Raw genomic sequence first — 22,954 nt, forward strand, 5'->3', positions numbered from 1 at the left:
GCGCGGCTCATGGGGAGCAGCTCCGTGAAGCAGGACTGCAAGGAGGGGAGCGCGGGGGAAGCTGAGTTCTGCACTCCCCACTCGGCCAGAGGCATTGCTCACTCCTTTCAGTCTGTAGCTACAGAGGCCCAGGTAGAACCTGCGAGCCAAGAAAGGCACGGGATCAAAGTGTGTGTGTGTCGGGGGGGAGCACACACGCGCAAAGACTGCGGGGAAACAGCAGCACCAATGGCCGGGCCCAGCTGCCCCTGAGCCCTCTGACTTTCAGGGCCTGCTGCTGCTGCTGCTTCTGACCAAACGGAGCGGGCGTCCTGGGAAGTGCAGCGGTTCCTCCTCTGCTTGGGTTGTAGAGTCCTCCCCAAATGGCAACAGGGCCCGTTTGAAGCCAGGAGCCAGGAGCTTCTTCCAGGTCTCTCACGTGGGTACATGGGCCCAAGGACTTGGGCCATCTTCTACTGTTTTCCCAAGCCATAAAGAGAGCTGGATCGGAAGAGGAGCAGCCAGGACTAGAACCGGCACCCATATGGGATGCCGGCGCTGCAGGCGGAGGCTTAACCTAGTGCGCCACTGCGCTGGCCCGGAGCCTTTAGTCTTACTGTAGTATTTTCCCATATGTTGACAGAAACAAATTGCTAGTACACAAAAGTTGAAATATATTTAAATATGCATTGTTTAATATGTTTACTATACCTTTCATATCTAAATAGTCTATCATTTGGTTCCAAGAGTTATATATGATGGTGGTTATAAATTGCCATTCATTTTTTAATTTCACTGTTAATTGGCATCTGCTGTGAGTTATTGTGGGGAGCAAACCGGACTAGACTGAGTTACTGGAATTAAGACTTATTCTATGCATCTGCTCTCCCACAATATGGCGCTGGGAGAGAAGTAAACAGCTTCCGCACAGCTGCCTCCAGTTCAGCTAATAAACTGTAGGACTTGCTCCTGATTGGAGGAGAGCAGCGTACTCGGCGTGTGGGCAGCCGAGTTAGGATTGGCGGAGGAGGACTATAAAGGAGGAGAGAGACGGCATGCACGAGGAACATCTAAGGGAACACCTGTGCAGCCCCCGAGAAGAGCCGGCCGGCGGTGTGCCGCTCCCCTGCGGAAGTGGGGAATGTGGCCAGGGGGAACCGCCCTTCCACGGAGGTGGAAGGGACAGTAGCCAACCTGGGAAGAACCAGCAGCAAACCCGGGGAGGGCCGAGCAGACGAAAGAACAGCGCAGGGTTTAGTGTCGTTCCTCCACGAAGAGGGGGAGCGACATAATGGTGCCGTGACTCGGATATGAAGCCTAGGCAGGGTTTAGTGTCGTTCCTCCACGAAGAGGGGGAGCGACAGTTATTATAAGAAAGTGTTCAGCAGGTTAATTCTCTGCCTGTGGTGCCAGCATCCCTTATGGGCACCGGTTCCAGTCCTGGCTGCTCCTCTTCCAATCCAGCTCTCTGCTGTGGCCTGGAAAAGCAGCAGATGGCCCAGGTGCTAGGGCCCCTGCACCCGCATGGGAGATCAGGAAGAAGCCCCTGGCTCCTGGCTTCGGATTGGCATAGAGGCCCTTAAGATCATTTGGGGAGTGAACCAGTGGATGGTATACCTCTCTGTCTCTCCCTCTATGTGTAACTCTACCACTCAAATAAATAAAAGTGTTCAGTGCTTTCTGAAGTCTACCACTGAGATATCACTTTTTCATATTACCTTTAAACTAAAGAAAGTTTACTTAAATCCACTGTCCTGGAGTGAATTTTGTGACTTTAACTTTAAAAAGTTTAAATTAACATTTTCTCATTCTTCATAGTCCAATACATTTTTAAGCCAGAATTAAATATTCACAGACTGTGATGGTAGATTTTATTAATAAACTCTCCCCCATTGATATCAGAACTAGTCCCCTAAAATATTACATCCGAATATGGTCCCTAAGAGTCCCCCAAAAGTCCCATCTGGGGTGCCATATGATATCACAGTGTGCTTATTAATAAATTCCCAATATGAATAAGCCAGTGTGGGTTCTTGCCTAATATTCAGAGAATTCTGAATACTGGGGTAGATAAATGAGGCAGCATGATTCATTTTTAAGCTTTTATTCAGTGAGAGAAGTGCATAGGAGACTGAGAGCTTTACCTATAGGAGAGAGGTAAATCTGGGTTTATACTGAGTACCAGGAACCAGCCAGTGGAGGAGCATCTAGGCCAGGAAGCGTGGGGCGGGTGGCCTGAAAAAGCCAAGGAAAGGAGAGGGCGGGCATACTGTGTCCTTGGCTAATCCACTTGCAAAGGGGCGTGGTTAATCAACCTGATTGGCCGGTGGGTGTACAGGTGCGGCCAGGTAAGGGCGTGCAGTCACACAGGGGCGTGGTCCTCCAGCTCACAAACCTAATCCATTTTATTCTATATGCCGGCCTACCACACAACATCACCCAAGAACTCCCTCTCACCTGCCTGGGCCGGTGCGAGCCGGCAGGCCCCGGGTCGGGTTGAAAGGCGGCGGGTTGGCGCCGGTCCCCGCGCGCCTGCGCACACCGGACAGGAGTCATTTTTCAGAGCTGGGGTCTCGGCGCCTGGGGGTCGGGGCGCCGAGCCAAGAATCAAAAGAAAGGCGAATTATACAGCTTTCTGATCTCGGACTCCGGTTGCTAAGGGAGACCCGGTTATCCTCACCAGTGTTACCAAACAGGTCCCCTCGCAGGGCTGTGGCACCCGACACCGGCCCCTCCCCGCCCCCCGGGACCCCGCCCCGCTGGCCCCTCGGAGCCCACAGTGGCCGCGGGCGCCTGCGCAGTCGCCACCGAGCCCGGCCTTCTCCGGAGTCCTGGCGCGGCTGACTGGACCGCCGGGCCGCCCTCGGAATCTGGTGAGCGCCGAGCACCGTGGTCCAGGCTGCGCTGTGGCCGGCGCTTTTCGGGGGGACGGAGCGCGGGGCCGGCCAGGCTCTGAGGGACAGACCCCCGGGGCGGGGGGCGGGAGAAGGGTGCTGTGCATTTTCTGGTCGTGGAGCCGTGCGCTCCGGAGGCCGGGAGCCTGGTGCGGCGGTAACCACGGTGCGGGACCGGCTTTGTGGGTGCGGCCTAGCGTGGACTGCGAGACCTTTAAGGTCCCTCGCCGCTGCCACCGGCTGTAGAGAAAGACTGGAGAGGGAAACCAGAGGTAGCGCCCCACTATGAGAGTCCCCTGCAGGAAGCCAGGACTTCGACTGGGGGCTGGACAGTTGGTGTCCTCGCAGAGAGCCGCGAACCCAGACCTCAGTGTCGGCGGCTCCTCTCGCGTCTGACTCCAGCTTCCATTCGTGCACGCCAGGTGGGAGGAGCTGGGGCCGGGGCAGCGTGGGCGGTGGGCTCTGACCGGCCCCGGAAAAGCCTGGGGTGTCTGCTGCCCCGGCTCTGCCCGCCGCCGGAGAGGGAAGCCCCTTCGGGTGACAGGAGCCGCTGCTGCTCCTCCACAAGCCGGGTTCCGCGTGGGTTGGCGGCGTTTCTTTGTTTCCGTGGCGTGCACTTGATTGGGTTTCCTCCGCTCGACAAGTCCAGTTTAAGAATGATTTATTGGTTTGCACTTTAGGGTTTCCCTACCTAGTTGATGTTCTGAGGCGTCACGAATAGGTTTCTGTTCATAGTGTCCACTTCATGTGGTCGTGCAGTTAACTATGTGCCGTGTTGAGCTGCGCCGTGAGCCCTGGCCTTCTAGGGAGATACCGCGGCTGTAGGTTAACGATCACCTTTTGTTTTTGTTAGAGTGTTTAGGGCTTGGATATCTTTAACGATACCAGAGTAGGAGTGGAGACTTTTCTTTTTTTTTTTTTTTTTTTTTTCCGAGGAATTAATGGGTGGAACTTTTTGGAACCGGCCAGGCATGGTTGAGATTGGGTATCCTGAGTTTCTTTTGGCTGTCTCTTCGGGTAGACTGAGAGAGGTGTAGTGTAGTGGTGAAGGTGTGCAGCCGGCATTAAGAGGGTCTCTCAGTCCTGGCTGCCACTTCGAGCGGAGTGAGTTTGGGCGGTCTCTGTGCCCCGGGTTTCCTTCTGTGGAAAGTCAAGGGTTATTATTATAAAGCTCTCAGAAGAGAACCTGGCACGTAGTCCTTCATTAATACTAACTACTGCTGTTAAATGATGATGTTTATTTATTGCCTGTCAGCTTTCTGTATTCCCTAGGGTAGTGAAAATGTGAAGTTAATTATGATGGATGTTTGCAAGCAGGAAACTGAACCAGATGCTCAAGTGGACCACAACAGAGATTCAGAACAAGGAGTCTTTGATCTCTGTCTCTCTGCTTTTAGGGCAACAAAAATCTCTTAAGAGTGTATACAGAGCTATTGTAAATATTTATAAATGATTAATTTTGGTGGGAGGAGGGAAAATCCATGAAAGCACTAAATTTCTTATTTAAATAAAAAAACTAGCAATCTTGGGATCTTAATCTATTTTCAGAAATAAAACCATACAAAAACTCATGCTTATAGAAATGTTTTGGGAAAATAAACTCTAAAGTAGTAATTATTTCTGGATTTGTGAGCAAGAATAATTTTTGTTTTTTAAAGATTTATTTATTTAGGCTGGCGCTGTGGCATAGTGGGTAAAGCTGCTGCCTGCAGTGCTGGTTCGAGTCCTGGCTGCTCCACTTCCCATCCTGCTCCACTTCCCATCCGGCTCTCTGCTATGGTCAGGGAAAGCAATAGAGGATGGCCCAAGTCCTTGGGCCCCTGCCCCTACATGGGAGACCCAGAAGAGGCTCCTAGCTTCGGATCGGCACAGCTCCGACTGTTATGGCCAATTGGGGAGTGATCAGCACCGGCCCCAGAATTGAATTTTTTAAAAAAGATTTGTTTATTTGAAAGTCATAGTTACAGAGATAGGGAGAGCTGGGGTGGGGGTGGGGATCGATCTCCATCTGCTGGTTCACTCCCCAGATGGCTACAGTGGCTGGATTGGGCCAGATCAAAGCCAGGAGCCAGGAGCTTCATCTAGGTCTCCCACGTGGGTGGCAGGGGCCCAAGCACTGGGGCCATCTGCTGCTTTTCCCAGGGAGTTAACAGTTAGCTGGATTGGAAGTGGAGCATCTGGGACTAGAACCAGTGTCTGTATGGGATGTTGGCATCATAGGCAGTGGTTTTACCCACTATGCCACAATGCTGACCCTAGATGAAAATTTTACCCTCATTTTTAATGACTACTTAATTTTCCATTGTATGAATACAGGATAACTTATTTAACAATATTGAAGGATATGTAGATTCTTTTCAGGTTTTTTTGATCCCATCAATAAATACTTTTTTTAAAAAAAAGATTTATTTATTTTGAAAAAGTTACAGAGAGAGGTAGAGACAGAGAGAGGTCTTCCATCTGCTGGTTCACTCCCCAGATGGCTGCAATGGTTGGAGCTTTGCTGATCTGAAGCCAGGAGTAAAGAGATTCCTCTGGATCTCCCACGTGGGTGCAGGGGCCCAAGGACTTGGGCCATCTTCTTCTGCTATCCCAGGTCATAGCAGAGAGCTGGATTGGAAGAGGAGCAGCTGGGACTAGAACCGGCGACCATATAGGATGCTGGCGCTTCAGGCCAGGGCTTTAACCCGCTGTGCAACAGTGCTGGCCCCAATAAATACTTTCTATCCACACACCATTTATTTATTTTTATTTTTTTTAGAGGAAAGGTTTATTGTTGGGTGGAGGAAGCCCAGCAGGCCTGGGCCAGGTGGGGAGAGGGTGAGAGTAAGAGAGCATAAGAGAGCATGTGTTCTGGAACAGCTCCTGTTAAATTTTGGCCAGAGGTGTGGGGGAATGGGGTGGTGGGCAGGGAAGTAGGAGCAGGGAATCCCATTAGGGTGGGGGTGGAGCTGACACGGGTGATTGCTTCTAGTCCACACACCATTTAATTCTTTGTACTTCATACCAGTGAATATCCATTTATCTAAAAGCTTAGTAAATATGAATATCAATTTTTCAAATATACTGATCCAATTCCTATAACATGCATTTTTTAATTTTTTTATTTTTGACAGGCAGAGTAGACAGTGAGAGAGAGAGACAGAGAAAAAGGTCTTCCTTTTTCCATTGGTTCATCCCCCAATGGTCACTGCGGCCGGTGCGCTGTGGCTGGCGCCCCACACGTATCTGGAGCCAGGAGCCAGGTGCTTCCTCCTGGTCTTCCACACGGGTGCAGGGCCCAAGGACTTGGGCCATCCTCCACTGCATTCCCGGGCCACAGCAGAGAGCTGGCCTGGAAGAGGAGCAACCGGGACAGAATCCGGCGCCCCTACCAGGACTAGAACCCTGGGGTGCCAGCGCCTCAGGCGGAGGATTAGCCTATTGAGCCGTGGCGCCGGCCAGATTTTTATACTTTTTTAAGAGACGGAGACAGTTAAAGACAGAGAGTTCCCAACCACTAGTTCACTCCCCAAAAGCCCATTTAATAAATGAATCAACAGGTTATTTCTATTTCCTGGAGAATTATCTATACTCAGGTTTCATAAATTTACTTCTCCCCAGTCTGGGTGCCAAGAAAGAGTGAGTGGTACTAGAGACTGTGCTGGCGATCTTGGTGATCCTAAACAGGAAAAGAGTGAGCATTAAGCTCTGAGGATCTGAGAATGGTAGGTAGGTAAGCCTGGAAGAAGGGAACCCACTTAGTGCAGTGTCACTGTGGTAAAGGCTACTGGGCATGATCTATGCAGGTGTTTTTCTCAAATAGTGGCATCGGAACCAGTAGCATCAACATCACCTGGAAACTTTTTGGAATTCAACTCAAGTTGGGCCACAAAGCTACTGAACACTGAACTCTGGGAGTGGATCCTAACAATCTGTGATTTAACTAGCCTTCCAGGTGATTCTGGTGTATACTAGAATTTGATTACCAAACTTTGCTGCACATTATAATCACCAGAGGGAGATTTTAATTTTAAAAATCCTGATTCCAAGTCCCACTATGATAATTCAGTGTTTGGGTTTGGGAGCCAGGCAGCAGGAACTTTTAAAAAAATATTTATTTATTTGAGAGGCAGAATTAACAGAAGAGGCAGAGAGATCATCCATTCACTGGTTCACTCCCCAAATGGCTGCAACTACCAATCTGGACCAGGTTGAAGCCAGGAGCTTCTTCCAGGTCAGGGGCCAAGGTCTTGGGCCATCTTTCACTGCTTTCCCAGGCACATTAGCAGGGAGTTGGATCAGAAGTGGAGCAACTGGGATTTGAACCGGTGTCCATAGCAGATGGATGCAGGTGCTGTAGGCTGTGGCTTTGACTGCTGAGCTGCAGTGCCAGTCTCCAGGGCGTCGGTAATTTGAAAAGATCTTCAAGTGATTCCAAGTTGCAGCAATGTTTGAGCAATTCTAACGCATGACATTTTCTGTCTGCAGGTTTTGGGAGGTTGCCAAATTCCTAAGACCAAAAAGGAAGTTCTAGTTAGATGGCATAGCCCCTTCTCAGCTGGGAAGGTAGGAAGAGGATCTGCCCACGGCGGGTCTGCGTAGAAGTCCCCCTGCCCAAGTGTCTGGGCGTGTGCCTCCCTTTGGGAGGCTCTTCTGTCCATCTGTCTCTCTTGTGGGCTGATTTCGCTGTGGTTTTAGGGATAATATATATTTGACTAACTTACATCTTACTTTCATAGCTTGTCCGTGTGCTGGAGGCAGGAGTTGTGTGTAGGAATGGAGAAGTAAAATAGATTTTTAATAGATTTTGGAAACTCTGAGGCAATCGTTTTTCTCATGATTTTACATTCTTCCCCCAGCCCTGCTTTCTGTGGATTCTGCTTCTCCAGTAAATGAACCCCCGGGAAAATGACCAGTTCTTGTAATACTAAAATAATGGCTCATGTAAGTTGGTGTTTCTATTTGAAACTGTCATTGTTTTTCAAATTATGTTAACATTCCCATTTGTTGTTCTGAAATTTCTTAATGCCCCATTCAACAGATGCTCCCCAGTCTCTCTCATTCCACTGAGGGGTACCCCTCCTGTGTGCTTGCTCTGCCTCTGTCTAGAGCAGAGCTGGAACAGAGTGAAGTCCCAGGAAGAGGGTATTTTTATCTGAGAGTTTTAAGGCTGAAAAACACCTTAGAATAGCACTGTCCAAAATAATTATAATGTGAGGTAGATATGTAATTTAAAATTTTCTAGGACTCATATTTTAAAAGTGTACAAGGCACACACATGATCTTAAATATTTTAGTAACAAATTAAAATACAAAGAAACAGATACAATTAATTTTAATGCTTTATTTAACGCATTGTAGTCAAAAGGTTATTTCAAGGAATAACCAATATAACAAATATTTCAAAGAATAACCAATATTATTAAGATATTTAAAATATTTCCTTTCTAAAGGCTTTGCTCTCTGGTATATATTTTGCATTTACTCACATCTGAATTTCAACTAGCCAGCATATTTGACATTGCAATTTTAGGATTTTGTATAACATAAATTTTAAATTTAATATATTTAACATTATAGAAAAACAGACTCATTACTAAGTCTGACATATCCATAAAATGGACTATTGTGTGGTAAATTTAAATGTTCAATACAGGATTTATTATACTGAGGAAAAATACTAATAATACCATATAATAAAGTTGGATCTGGAAAAAATTATTTAATTTTGTGGAAGTTCTACTCTTTGAAATAGATATTTTACAGTTAATTTGAGGGAAAAATTTCCAAGTTACCATTTTTCTAATTCTTAAAAGCAAAGAAGAAACAATAAATCACATTTATTTATTGAGGATTTTTCTAGCCTTTAACAGGTGGTATCTTTTTAAACCTATTTGAGTTAATTGGAAAATTCCAAAGATTACCTGAGCATGTCTGGAAATAAATAATTTTAGATATCCCATGCTATATAGAAAGTTTTGGCTGTCGCAATGATGGACAAACTACAAATACTATGAACTTGGCCTGTAAGCAAGATTGGGCACATGACCTATATTTGTACAGCCTGCAAGCCAGTTACATTGTAAAACAACTGTTTAACCAAAAATGGAGATGAATGTGGGACTATTTGTGGCATGCAAAGACTAGAAGATTGCCCTTTACCAAAAAATGTTTGCCAACCTCTAGATTAATAGAAATCTTTAAGAATATGTAGAAACTGTTTCAGTCACACACACTTCCTTATTGCCACCTACCCATATCACGGGCTTCCAGCCCCAGCCTGTTCATGGAAAATTTCTTCCATCATGCAGATATTTTCTTTAATCTTACAAATAATACACGGGTTTGTCGTTTCAGGATTTGGTGATGTTCAAAGATGTGACTGTAGACTTTTCTCAGGAAGAGTGGGAATGCTTGAACTCAAATCAGAGGAATTTGTACAGAGATGTGATATTAGAGAACTATAGCAACTTTGTGTCCCTGGGTAAGATTATGTATGTCAAATAATTTAGAAATTCACAAAACTGAATTTCAAGTTTGCCTTTTTAAAACCCAGCTGAGTATCTGCTTTGAGGTTTGGAAATAGAAATCTTAATCACTTTCCTCTTCCTCAATAGTTCTATGACCTTTACATCTTCCTTTGTCTTTTCTGTTACTGCCTCTCCCTCCCTCCCTCCCTCTCTCTCTCTCTCTCTCAAAGATTTATTTATTTACTTGAAAGGCAGAATTACAGAGAGAGAGAGAGGCAGAGACAGACGAGAGAGATCTTTCATCTGCCAATTCACTCCCCAAATGGCTACAACTGCCAGAATTGGGCCCGTCCGAAGCCAGGAGCCTGAAGCACTTTGGCCATCTTCCGCTGCTTTCCCAGGCTCATTAGCAGGGAGTTGGATCAGAAGTGGAGCAGTTGAGATTTGAACCAGCATCTATATGGGATACCAGTGCTACAGGCAGTGACTTTACTTGCTGTGCCATAGTGCCGGCCTCTGTTGTCTCTTTAATTTCAGCTGGGTATTAATTCTTAAATGCAGCAAAACCACCGTCAAAAAAATCTGGTTTCATACTGTTACATATGGGCTGTGTTTATTCACGGACTCACCTGTAACAACAATAGGAAGACAAGTGTCTGGTTCAATATACCTATTTTGTTTTTTTTTTTAAAGGATTTGTTTTATTTATTTGAAAGACAGAGTTACAGAGAGAGAGGTCTTCCATCTGCTGGTTCACAACCCAGATGGCCGCAACGGCCGGAGCTGCGCTGATCCGAAGCCAAGAGCCAGGAGCTTCTTCTGGGTCTCCCATGCGGGAGCAGCGGCCCAAGGACTTGGGCCATCTTGTACTGCTTTCCGGCCATAGCAGAGAGCTGGATCAGAAGAGGAACAGCCTGGACCAGAACTGGCGCCCACATGGGATGCTGGCACTTCAGACCAGGGCTTTAACCCGCTGTGCCACAGCACCGGCCCTTCCATATATCTGTTTAAAAGAGTTTATACAAGGAGTGGACATTTAGCATAGCAGTTGGGACACCTGGCTCCTGATTCCAGCTTCCTGCCAATGCCTACGCTGGGAGGCAGTAGTGATAACTTAAGTAATTGGGTTCCTGCCACCCATCTGGGAGACCTCCTGGTTTCAACTCTGGCCCAGCCCCAGCCATCAGTAGATGGGACCTCTCCCTGTTTTTGTCTCTTTTTGTGCTCTCTCCTTGTCATACCAAAAGCCTTTATGGGGGCCACTTCTAATGGCCTGGGAAAGCAGCAGAAGATGGCCTAAGTATTTAGGCCCCTGCTTCTGTGTGGGAGACCAGGAAGACGCTTCTGGCTTCTGGTTTTGGCCTGGCCCAGCCACAGCTATTGCAGCCATCTGGAAAGTGAACCAGAAGATAAAAGATCTCTCTCTCTGTCTCTGCCTCTCTATATGTAACTCTGACCTTCAAATAAATAAATCATTCTTTTTTTAAAAGTAACTTTAGGGGCTGGCGCTGTGGCATAGTAGGCTAAGCCCTTGCCTGTGGTGCTGGCGTCCTATATGGACATCCTATATTCACTCCCCAGTTCGTGTCCCACTGCTCCTCTTCCGATCCAGCTCTCCGCTATGGCCTAGGAAAGCAGTAGAAGATGGCTCAAGTCCTTGTGCCTCTGCACCCATGTGGGAGACCAGGAAGAAGCTTTTGGCTCCTGGCTTCAGATTGGTCCAGCTCTGGCTGTTGTGTTCATTTAGGGAGTGAACCAGCGGAAGACCTTTCTGTCTTTGTCTTCCACTCTGTCTGTAACTCTGCCTCTCAAATAAATAAATAAAATCTTTAATAATAAAAAAGCACCTTTATAAAAAGATGGATTTATTTATTTGATAGACAGAGTGACAGAGGGAGAGACAGACAGAGATCTTCCGTATATCTAGTTCACTCCCAATGCCTGCAATGGCTAGGACTGGGCCAGGCTAAAGCCAGGGGCCAGGAACTCCATCTGGGTCTCCCACATGGGTGGCAGGAACCTAGGTACTTCAGCCATTGTCTGCTGCCTCCTGGAATGTGTATTAGCAGGAAGTCGCATCAGAGGCAGAGGCAGGACTTGATCCCAGACACTCTGATAGAGGATGTGGGTATCCCAGCTGATGAATTAGCCCATGTAACAGAGTATCTGCAAAAATTTTATTGAAATTTATCTTTTCATGGCCGGCGCCGTAGCTCACTAGGCTAATCCTCTGCCTATGGCGCATGCACACCAGGTTCTAGTCCCGGTCAGGGCGCCGGATTCTGTCCCAGTTGCCCCTCTTCCAGGCTAGCTCTCTGCTATGGCCAGGGAGTGCAGTGGAGGATGGCCCAAGTACTTGGGCCCTGCACCCCATGGGAGACCAGGATAAGTACCTGGTTCCTGCCATTGGATCAGCGCAGTGCGCCGGCCGTGGCGGCCATTGGAGGGTGAACCAATGGCAAAGGAAGACCTTTCTCTCTGTCTCTCTCACTGTCCACTCTGCCTGTCAAAAAAAAAATTTTTATCTTTTCGTTCCATTTTCCATTAACTTTTTTAAAATTAACTAATTAATTTGAAAGGCAGAGTTAGATCTTCCCTTCACTGGTTCACTCCCCAAATGGCCACAGCAGCCAGGAATGGGCCAGGCTGAAGCCAGAAAGCAGGAGCTTCATCTGTTACAGTGTGGATGGAAAGGGCCCAAGGACTTGGGCCATCTTTCACTCCTTTTGCAGGTGTATTAGCAGGGAGCTGGATCAGAAGTGGTGCAGCCAGAACTCAAACCAGTTACCCATATGGGATGCCAGCGTTACAGGTTACAGCTTAACCTGCTGCACCACCATTCCGGCCCCTTCCATGAACTTTTGTTTTTTGTTTTGACAGGTAGAGTTATAGGCAGTGAGAAAGAGAGGCAGGGAGAAAGGTCTTCCTTCTGTTGGTTCACTCCCCAAATGGCCTCCACGGCCGGTGCTGCGCCAGTCTGAAGCCAGGGGCCCAAGCACTTGGGCCATCCTCCACTGCCCTCCTGGGCCACAGCAGAGAGCTGGACTAGAAGAGGAGCAATTTGGACTAGAACCCGGCGCCCATAGTGGGATGCCGACGCTGCAGGCAGAGGATTAACCAAGTGAGCCATGGCGCTGGCCCTCCATGAACTTTAAAAAAAAAGGATTTATTTATTTGAAAGACAGAGAGGGAGAGACAGAGGTCTTCCATCTGTCGATTCACTCCCTAAATGGCTGTAACTGTCAGGGCTGGGCCAAGCTAAAGCCAAGAGCCAAGAACTCCATCCAGGTTTCTCATAGGGATGGCAGGGGCCCAAGGACTTGGGCCATCTTTCACTGCTTTCCCAAGTGCACTAGCAGGGAACTGAATCAGAAGCAAATCAGTGGGGACTCAAACGGGTGCTCCACCATGGGATGCCAGCATTTTAAGTGGTAGCTTAACTCATGGTATCACAATGCTGACCCCCCCATAGTATTTTTTCTGTATAAAAAGCAGCTTATACAATGTGTATGATGCTGGATTCAATAAACAATTTGTTAAAACTTAGGTGGACATATTCAGTTTCTTTTTTTTTTTTTTTTTTTTTTTTTTGCATTTTTCTACTTTTGATTCACCAGACATCTTAATTGTGGCACATTTTTTTTTTTAAGATTTATTTATTTATTTGAAAGTCAGAGAAAGAGAGGCAAGGAGAGGTCTTCCATCCGCTGGCACACTCCCCAATTGGCTGCAACAGCTGGAGCTGTGCCAATCCGAAGCCAGGAGCCAGGAGATTCTTCTGGGTCTCCCATGCAGGTGCAGGGGCCCAAAGTCCTGGGCCATGTTCCACTGCTTTCCCAGGCCACAGCAGAGAGCTGGATGGGAAGTGGAGCAGCTTGGACTTAAACTGGCATCCATGGGGATGCCGGCACTGCAGGCAGTGGCTTTACCTGCTATGCCACAGTGCCTGCCCCCATATTCAATTTGTTATAACAGACATACTATCTTTTGACTGCTTTGTGGTGAAAAGCTTAAAATACATGAACTTTGCATTAAACATTGAAAGAGTATACTGACAAATAACTTACTATTTTCCTCTTAGCAAATTATCAGGAAATAGCACCTAATAATATAAATAATACTTACTTTGTACTATACACTTGTATTAAATCAAACCTTACAACAATCCTGTATATACATAGTACTATTATCCACCCTTTACAACTAAGAAAATTGAAGCATAGAGAGATTAAATCATTTCTCTAGTGACTAAGGTTACAGGCAGAATTTGAAATCAATGCTCTTAAGTATTACTTACTCTTCAAAAGGGAAAGCTTTTATGAGTTTAAATTAAAATAAGACCATGTACCTACCTCTCTGTTCTTGTTTTTCGTTGTGACCTTAAAGTAACTGTAACATGTTTTTTTCAGTCCTGACAACCATTTGTGTTCTGAAAGCAATATCAAATAAATTGTTGCATTTTATTTTCTGTCATTTTCTCTCAAACAGGATGCTCTATTTCTAAGCCAGATTTGATTACTCTATTGGAACAAGGGAAAGAGCCCTGGATGGTTGTGAGGGGTGAGAAAAGAAGATGGAGCCTAGGTGAGTAAGTCCTAACCAGGCAGAGGTAAACCATCATAGTGTGGCACAGACCTGCTAGTTGGGGAGGAAGCCCCTCAGATGTTGGTTGTGAAGAGGAATCCTGACTCTTGGGAAGAAAACAGATCTCAGCGTGAGCTATCAAAGAAATTTCATCTCTCTCAAATGTGCTTTCCTCCCGTTTCAGTAGGCAAAAGCTTTCTTCCCCAGTGATAACCATTGTACCTATAATTTGAATTCAGTTCCTTTCAAGTTCCTCTTTCATATTTTGACTTTAGGTATTTTTTCTTCATTGCTTTCATGAACTGGCATTTTAGTCAGGAAGACATAGGAAAAAGCAAATAAGTAGGTTACTAAATATCCTGAAATGATTAGATGTTAAGAAGAAAGGCAAATAAGGCAAGAACATGAGGAATTATACAGAGTGAATGGGGTCATTTTATGTATTTTTTAAAAATTTTTTAAAGATTTAATTTATTTGAGAGGTAGAGTTACAGACAGTGAGAGGGAGAGACAGAGAGAAAGGTCTTCCATCCACTAGTTCACTCCCCAGATGGCCGCAATTCCTGGAGCTGTGCTAATTTGAAGCCAGGAGCCAGATGCTTCTTCCTGGTCTCCCATGCAGGTACAGGGGCCCAAGCACTTGGGCCATCTTCTACTGCTTTCCCAGGCCATAGCAGAGAGCTGGGTTGGAAAAGGGGCTGCTGGGACTGGAACCGGAGCCCATATGGGATGCCAGCCCCACAGGTAGAGGATTAATCAACTGTGCCATGGCGCCGGTCCCTCTCTTTATTTATTTGGGGGGGCTCATTTTAGATAGGATGGTCAAGGAAGAGGAGCCAATTTAGAGGCTCTGACAGGACCATCTGAGCATCAATTCCTGCAGTAGCTATAATGTATTGCCACACATAAAATGTACTTAATTCCATTAATTCTTAATGATGCCCATAGAAAATTATTTACTATTAGAAGGTACTAGAAAACTAACTTATCTGAATCACATGAATGTAAAGAAGCATTTATCATACCTTTCTTTTAAGAACTGTACCAGTAGGTTAAGAGATGGGTATATGTTTCTCTTAATAAAATTATTCAGTGAGTAAATGAAGAAGGAATGACAGAATACTACCACTTTGGAACACATAATAAACTATTGGATCTAAATATTGAATATTAAGGTTGATAAAACCATAGAACTAGAGACAGTCAGACATTATTTTTCTCCTAATGAAAGACCTCAATATCACATATGAAGTACCCTTGTCAACAAAATTGGTCCTGTGTCTCATCAAGTTTCTAAACCCAATATTCATGGGAAAAAGAGGAAATGTTCTACATTCCCAAATATAGTTAATGAAATTCAGAGTATGAGGAACTATAGGACTAAAAGTAGTTTCTTCAACAAATAAATTACAAGGGAGGTAAAAAGATTGTTAAGAGAAAATATAGATTAAAAGTTATATGTTAAAGATGGATTTTGCTTCATGAATTATCATATATCAGATACTTGGAAGTATAAACACATATTTGATGATATAAAGAAATGTTATACATTTTTTTAGGTTTGAATAATGGTATTGTGGTTGTGCTTAAAAATCTTTTTGGAGATTAATACTGAAATAAGTATGACTACAATGAGATAATATCTGGTATTTGCTTCAAATAATGGGAGGAGAGCAGATTGGGCTGTACACAGGCCAGGATTGGGCATGGGTTGATGATTGTTGGTGCTCAATACATGGAGACTTAATAAACTATTATGTTTACCTTTTAGTATGTTAGAAACAGTGTGTAACAAAGTTTTCTTTTGCTTTGGAGTAGGGTTAAGGAAGGTCTGACCCTTGGGATGTATAAGGCCTGAGAAATTATTTGGGTCAGGACCTGCCTCCCGAGGCAGCCTCAGGTGGGAATTGAAAATCAGTAAATCTATAGCAGGCTTATTTTTTTAATAAAGATTTATTTCATTTATTTTAAAAGCAGAGAGAGAGGTCTTCCATCCACTGGTTCACTCCCCAAATGGCTGCAATGGCCAGAGCTGGGCCGATCCAAATCCAGGAGTCATGAGCTTCTTTTTGGTCTCCCATGTGGGTGCAGGGGCCCAAGGTCTTGGGCCATCCTCTGCTTTCCCAGGCCATAGGGGCGAGCTGGATTTGGAAGTAGAACAGCCAGGACTTGAACCAGCATCCATATGGGATGCCGGCACCATAAGCAGTAGCTTTACCCACTATGCCACAGTGCTAACCCCTAGTAGGCTTACTTTTAAGTTGATAATTTTGTATGGCCTATGAATAATGTCATAAATATCCATATGGCCTTCGGCAGAATAAAGGTTCTCCATCCCTGTTACAGAGTTATTGAGAGATGAAAAGAAAAATGAGATGTGGGGCAGTGATAAAAATAAGTATCAACAATTCTTTAGAAGAAGTTTGCTGTAAAAGGGAGGCAGATACAAAAGAGGGGACGTATTTTAAGATGTGATTTATTAAAACATGTTTATGAAGGCATTAAACAGGTAAGTAAGGATTCTTAGATATTGTTTTGCATCCAACTAATTTGGTCTTAACTCATGATTTTCTTTGTTCTTCTCTGCTCTTTTTTGAATTGCATAATTATTTTAGATTTTCTTAGTCCATTTACTTCAACTAGGCTTTATTTTGTGTTATGCTTTTTTTTCTATTAAGTTTTTATTTGCTGCTTTATTTTCTCTAGAATAGGAATATACCATGTGTTTATCTTGTTTTCTTTCAGATTTGGAATCCAGGTATGACACTAAAAAATTATTTCAAGAGAAAGATAATTATGAAATGAAATTATCTCAGTGGGAAATAATGGAAAGAGTTAAAAGTCGTGGCCTTGATGACTCCTTTCTTGGAAAAGGTTGTGAATATAAACAGTTTGAGGGACAAGAGGGTCGTCCCTACACGATACATTTCAGGCAAGTGACAAAAACCACCCCTGCAAAAGTGCCCACTTACAGAAAACTAGCATCTCTTACTCTGTGTCAGAAAACTCATAATAGAGAAAAACCTTATGAGTGTGGGGTCTGTGGGAAGGCTTTTAGAGTCCGCCAGCAGCTTACTTTTCATCAGAGAATTCATACTGGTGAGAAACCTTATGAATGTAAAGAATGTGGAAAAGCCTTTAGACAGTGTGCCCACCTTAGCCGACATCAGAGAATTCATGCTTCTGACAAACTCTATGAATGTAAAAAATGTGGAAAGATTTTTACGTGTAGCTCAGACCTTCGAGTACATCAGAGAAGTCATGTTGGTGAGAAGCCCTATGAGTGTAAGGAATGTGGGAAGGCCTTTAGAGTGCGAGGACAGCTTAATCTTCATCAAAGGATTCACACTGGTGAGAAACCCTATGAGTGTAAGGAATGTGGGAAGACCTTTAGGCAGTATGCACACCTTACCCGACATCAGAGACTTAACATTGCTGAGAAGTGCTATGCGTGTAAGGAGTGTGGTCAGGCCTTTCTGTGTAGCACAGGCCTCCGAGTGCATCACAAACTTCACACTGGTGAGAAACCCTATGACTGCAAAGAGTGCGGAAAGGCCTTTAGAGTGCGGCAGCAGCTCACGCTCCACCAGCGGATTCACACTGGCGAGAAGCCCTATGAATGTAAGGAGTGTGGGAAGACCTTTAGTCGTGGCTATCATCTAACTCTCCATCAGAGAATTCACACTGGAGAGAAACCTTATGAGTGTAAAGAATGCCAGAAGTTCTTCCGTCGTTATTCAGAACTTATTTCACACCAGGGTATTCATATTGGAGAGAAACCTTATGAATGTAAGGAATGCGGGAAGGCCTTTAGGCTGTTCTCACAGCTTACTCAACATCAGAGCATTCATTTTGGTGAGAAGCCCTATAAATGTAAGGATTGTGAGAAGACGTTTAGGTTGCTCTCACAGCTTACTCAGCATCAGAGTATTCATACTGGTGAGAAACCTTATGACTGTAAGGAGTGTGGGAAGGCGTTTAGACTTCATTCATCACTTATTCAACATCAGAGAATTCATTCTGGGGAGAAGCCATACAAATGTAAGGAATGTAAGAAGGCCTTTAGACAGCATTCACACCTTACTTACCATCAGCGAATTCATAATGTAACTTAATTATGAGAATCTTCCCATTGTGAATTTTGTGTTAAACAGCATTAGGAAATACATTCTAGAAGAAAAGTTTAGAATGTAGGAATCCCTTTTGCTTCGTACTCAAAACTAACTTGGCATAAGAGGTTTTCTTTAAAAGAAAGAAGAATGTGTTAATTTAATGAGTATGTAGAAGCCGGTCACCACCTCTTAAGCCATGCTGAACTTCAGAAGTCATTCTGGAAAGCAACTGTATTAGAGGAATGAATGAGGAAAAATTTTTTTATCTTAACTATTACCATCTTTATATCCTTCCATCTGTTTAGTATATCTATGGAGATTGCCAGGGTACAGCTCATTCTGAAAATTGATAAATAAAAGGAAAGAAAAGACATTTAGTCTGCATTTCCTATATAAACTGTATTTCAGGACAACCAGAAGTTAATGAGGTAAAATTCTTGATTAGAGAATTCCAGCTAATGAATGTAGAAATAGAATTACAGAATTCTATTAGGAAAACCATTCTGTAACATATAATAATAGATCTAGACACAATTCTGATTAGGTGTTAAGACCATTAAATGGAAGGTTGACATGGATTTCATAGTGAATAGATCAGGCTCAAATCATTTGAACCCACTGATCAATCTTAACCTCACAAAAAGTAGGACAATAAAACATGCTCCTACTGTGATTCAAGAAGATGTACACATCTTGCCAAAAATATTGAACCTGAATTTAAGCCTCAGGATCTAATTCCAAGTTTAAAGAAAATGAGAGAATGGAAGACCAAGTTACATGGCATAAAAAGAAGCAATTAAATCTAAATTGTAGGTAATTCTACAAGAGGAATGACGTGGATCTCAACCAATAAAATGACACTGAAAAAAGGAGGTGGGACTCTTAGATACTGAAAGAGATATAGGAGACATCAATCAATTGCAATGAAAAATTCATTCTTATTTAGATCATGAATTAACTGATTGTAAAGTAAGTAATTTTTACAATAATTGGGAGATAAGAATGTTAATAGTATTAGATAACTGTTTTGTTATGTCTGATAGTAGCATCATGCTTATGTTTTTAAAATGTCTGTTTGGTAGAGATCTGAAATGATATTTGAAATGATGTCTGAAATATCCTTTAAAATGCTCATGCAGAAGAAAAAGTAGATAAGTATGGCAGAATCATGGTGAACTGAGTACATAGGTTTTATTTCATTTTAGTTATTCTCTTTTTTAAGAATTTTTATGTGTTTAAAAATTTCTATGATCTTTTAAATATGAAATTAAACTTGAAAGTTCAACCAGTTTGAAGTGTGATTTATTTAAAATGCCTATATACCAAAACTTGTGGATGTTTCCAAAGCTTAAAATTTAGGATAGTAAATGCACTATAATGTGTTCAGGAGGTTAAGATTGAGTCTAGACTTTTCCCACTTGAACTCCTATCTCTGTTTCTATTTTAGTACCTGTCCCATAGTAGTCACTCCATGTTCAAAGAATAAATACAGGCAAACAGTTACTGTAACTAAATGTGGAAATTAATGGACAAGATCTGCAGTGTCAAATATGGTAGTCATGTTGGTCACTAGAAATTGAGGTAATGAGCGTTTGAAATGTGATCAGTCCAAACTGAAAGTGCTAAATGTAAAACATAGTACTCTTATTTCAACAACTTAGTTTTTTGTTTTTTTGTTTTTTTTTTGACTTATTTATTTATTTGAAAGGCAGAGTTATAGAGAGGCAGAGGCAGAGAGAGATCTTCCATCTGCTGGTTCACTTCCCAAAATGGCCGCAACTGCTGGAGCTGGGCTGACACGAAGCCAGCACCCAGGAGCTTCTTCTGGGTCTCTCAAATGGGTACAATGGCCTAAGCACTTGGGCCATCCTCCACTGCTTTCCCAGGCCATACCAGAAAGCTGGATTGGAAGCAGAGCAGCCTATATGGGATGTTGGCACTGCAGGTGGTGGCTTTATCTGCTATGCCACAGCACCAGCCCCACGGCAACTTACTTTTATTTATTTTTAAAGATTTATTTATTTATTAGAGAGGCAGAGAGAGACATCTTCCATCTGCTGGCTCACTTCCCAGATGGCCACAACAGCTGGAGCTGTGCCGATCAAAAGCCAGGAGCTTCCTTTGTGTTTCCCATGTGGGTGCAGGGGCCCATGGACTTAGGCCATAGCAGGAGCTGGATCGGAAGTGGAACAGCTGGGACTTGAACTGGTGCCCATGTGGCATGCCGGCACTGCAGGCGGTAGCTTTACTGGACATCTTAATTTTAAAGAAAAATAGTAAGTCTCAGTTTTTCAGAGTACATATTGAAATAATGTTTTTAGATATATTGGTTCAATACATTATACATTTTGATATGATGTATGTAAAATTTATTGTATTTTTGTTTATTCAAACATTTTATTTGGAAGGCAGAGTTACAGAGAGAGAGAGAGAACTTCCATCTGATTCACTCCTCAAATGTCCTTAATGGCCAGGTTAAAGCCAGGGGCCAGGAGCTTCTTCCAGGTCTCCCATGTGGGTGCAAGGGCTCAAGCACTTGGGCCATCTTTTACTGCTTTTCCAGGTGTGTTAGCAGGGAGTTGGATAGGGAGTAGAGTAACCAGGAATTGAACCAGAGCCTGTATGGAATGCTAGCACCACAGGCAAAGGCTTAACCCTCTATGCCATGATGCTGGCCCCTCATTGTATTTTTAAATGTGATGCCTGGAAAATTAAAAATTAAAAATAATTATGTATGTGGTTTATTTACTTCTATAGTCAGTACTGGTATAAACAATAAAAAAGTAGACTGGCCAAACCAATATACCCAAGACCTTGGCAGATTTCATCAAGGAAAGCAAGTAAGAAAGCTTACAAAGGAGCAGGTGTTTGGTTTAGTGGGTAAGACAGTGTCTGGGATGCCTGTGTTCTGTATCGTCGTGTTCAGACTCAAGTCTGCTGTGTTCCTGATTCCAGCTTCCTGCTAATGTGTGCACTGGGAGACAGCAGATGATGGCTGAACTTGGGCTTCTGGCATCCTTGTGGAAAACCCAGCTCTGACCTGACCCAGCACCAGCTGTTGGAGAACCTTTGGGGAGTGAACCAATGGATGGGAGATCTACCTTTCTCTCAAATAACATTAAAAAAAAAAAAAAAAAAAAAAAAAGGAGAGGGGCCAGCAACGTGGCACAGTAGGTTAATCCTCTGCCTGCTGTGCCAGCACCCCATATGGGCGCCGGTTCTAGTCCCGGCTACTTCTCTTCCAATCCAGCTCTCTGGTATGGCCTGGGAAAGCAGTAGAAGATGGCTCAAGTGCTTAGGCCCCGGCACCCACATGGGAGAACAGGAAGAAGCACCTGGCTCCTGGCTTTGGATCAGCCATTGCAGCCATCTGGGGAGTAAACCAACGGAAGGAAGATCTTTCTCTCCCTCTCACTGTAACTCTACCTCTCAAATAAATAAAATATTGAAAAAAAAAGACAGTTACAACTATGTGAATACTTAAAATGTCAGCTATAGATTTTTCAAATTAAAATTTTGCTATCCTATGTATATATAATGTGTGTATTTATAATATACATGTATTTGAAAATATCCAAAAATATAGAATTTTTTCTGGAAAGAAATGTCAACATTGACTCAAGATGCTGAAGAAAACCTGAGTAGACCAAAAACAGGAGAAACATTAAGACTTAAAAGGTATTCTTGGGCCGGCGCTGAGGCTCACTAGGCTAATCCTCCGCCTTGCGGCGCCAGCACACCGGGTTCTAGTCCTGGTCGGGGCGCTGGATTCTGTCCAGGTTGCCCCTTTTCCAGGCCAGCTCTCTGCTGTGGCCAGGGAGTGCAGTGGAGGATGGCCCAAGTGCTTGGGCCCTGCACCCCATGGGAGACCAGGATAAGTACCTGGCTCCTGCCATCGGATCAGCGCAGTGCGCCGGCCGCGGCAGCCATTGGAGAGTGAACCAATGGCAAAGGAAGCCCTTTCTCTCTGTCTCTCCCTCTCTCCACTCTGCCTGTCAAAAAAAAAAAAAAAAAAAAAAAGGTATTGTGGGCCGGCGCTATGGCACAGTGGGTTAAAGTTCTGGCCTGTAGCACCAGCATCCCATATGGGCGCCAGTTCGAGTCCCAGCTGCTTCACTTCTGATCCAGCTCTCTGCTATGGCCTGGGAAAGCAGTAGAAGATGGCCCAAGTCCTTGGGCCCCTGCACCTTTATGGGAGACCAAGAGGAGGCTCCTGGCTCCTGGCTCCTGGCTTTGGATCGGCACAGCTCCCGCTGTTGCGGCCATCTGGGGAGTGAACCAGATCTTTCTCTCTCTCTCTGGCTCTGCCTCTCTCTGTAACTCTTTCAAATAAATAAAATCTTTTTTTAAAAAATATATTCTTTCTAAAAATATATATATTTAGAGTCATTCTTTTTCAAGAAAAAACTTTGAATAATTCTATCAGTTTTTTTCCTACCATGTTAATCTACAAGACTAACTATCAATTATGAAACTATACAAGGAAGGCCCACAAAAACAAAATCTAGATGTTTTCCTTATGAAGAGAAATCTCATTCTAACTTATACTAACAAATTGTTCCAGCAGATTTATTTAAATAGATAATTGAAGATTGTTGGTGTGTAAAATCTTGGGTATGTTATATCTCACTTTAGTTATCACCTTGATTTTAGGCTTCTGACCCTTAGATCATGAAAGTGAAAGAAGTGTGATCCAGTCCCAATATATTTCTAATTCTTGCTGATTTTTCTTAGATATATATATATATATATATATATATATATATATATATATATATATTCAAGAGTGGGCTGGATTCTATGAATGCAAAATTATAACCCAACACTTAAATTACCTTCTCAAAAGTAATAAAAGCAGTTTATATTGATGACATCAATCAGACTTCAATGTTTCCACTGCAGTCATCCATTTCAATTGCATTTCCCTGCTTTG

General features: G+C 43.8%; 1 protein-coding gene across 4 annotated transcripts; it reads left to right on the top strand.

Moving 5' to 3' along the window:
* The first annotated feature begins 2,399 nt into the window (after positions 1-2,399).
* Positions 2,400-19,310, top strand: LOC100352832 (zinc finger protein 30 homolog). 4 transcript variants are annotated; one of them, XM_008257225.4, is made up of 6 exons: positions 2,400-2,852; positions 7,344-7,421; positions 7,715-7,799; positions 9,213-9,339; positions 13,814-13,909; positions 16,655-19,310. In XM_008257225.4, exons 3-6 carry the CDS (start codon positions 7,764-7,766, stop codon positions 18,022-18,024), a joined length of 1,629 nt encoding a protein of 542 aa, XP_008255447.2. In that variant the 5' UTR covers positions 2,400-2,852; positions 7,344-7,421; positions 7,715-7,763; the 3' UTR covers positions 18,025-19,310. The 4 variants fall into 4 exon arrangements, with proteins under 4 accessions (XP_008255447.2, XP_008255445.2, XP_002711542.3 ...); XM_008257223.4 differs by lacking the exon at positions 7,344-7,421; XM_002711496.5 differs by lacking the exons at positions 2,400-2,852; positions 7,344-7,421 and adding an exon at positions 6,337-6,810.
* Positions 19,311-22,954: the final 3,644 nt, after the last annotated feature.

The sequence above is a fragment of the Oryctolagus cuniculus genome, chromosome 18, assembly GCF_964237555.1.
Source record: "Oryctolagus cuniculus chromosome 18, mOryCun1.1, whole genome shotgun sequence".
In the NCBI taxonomy this organism is placed as follows: domain Eukaryota; kingdom Metazoa; phylum Chordata; class Mammalia; order Lagomorpha; family Leporidae; genus Oryctolagus; species Oryctolagus cuniculus.

Coding starts and splice junctions, on each gene's coding strand:
- LOC100352832 (XM_008257225.4), top strand. CDS start 7,764: ATGACCAGTTCTTGTAATACTAAAATAATGGCTCAT. Junction 7,800..9,212: donor ATACTAAAATAATGGCTCAT/GTAAGTTGGTGT, acceptor TTGTCGTTTCAG/GATTTGGTGATGTTCAAAGA. Junction 9,340..13,813: donor TAGCAACTTTGTGTCCCTGG/GTAAGATTATGT, acceptor TCTCTCAAACAG/GATGCTCTATTTCTAAGCCA.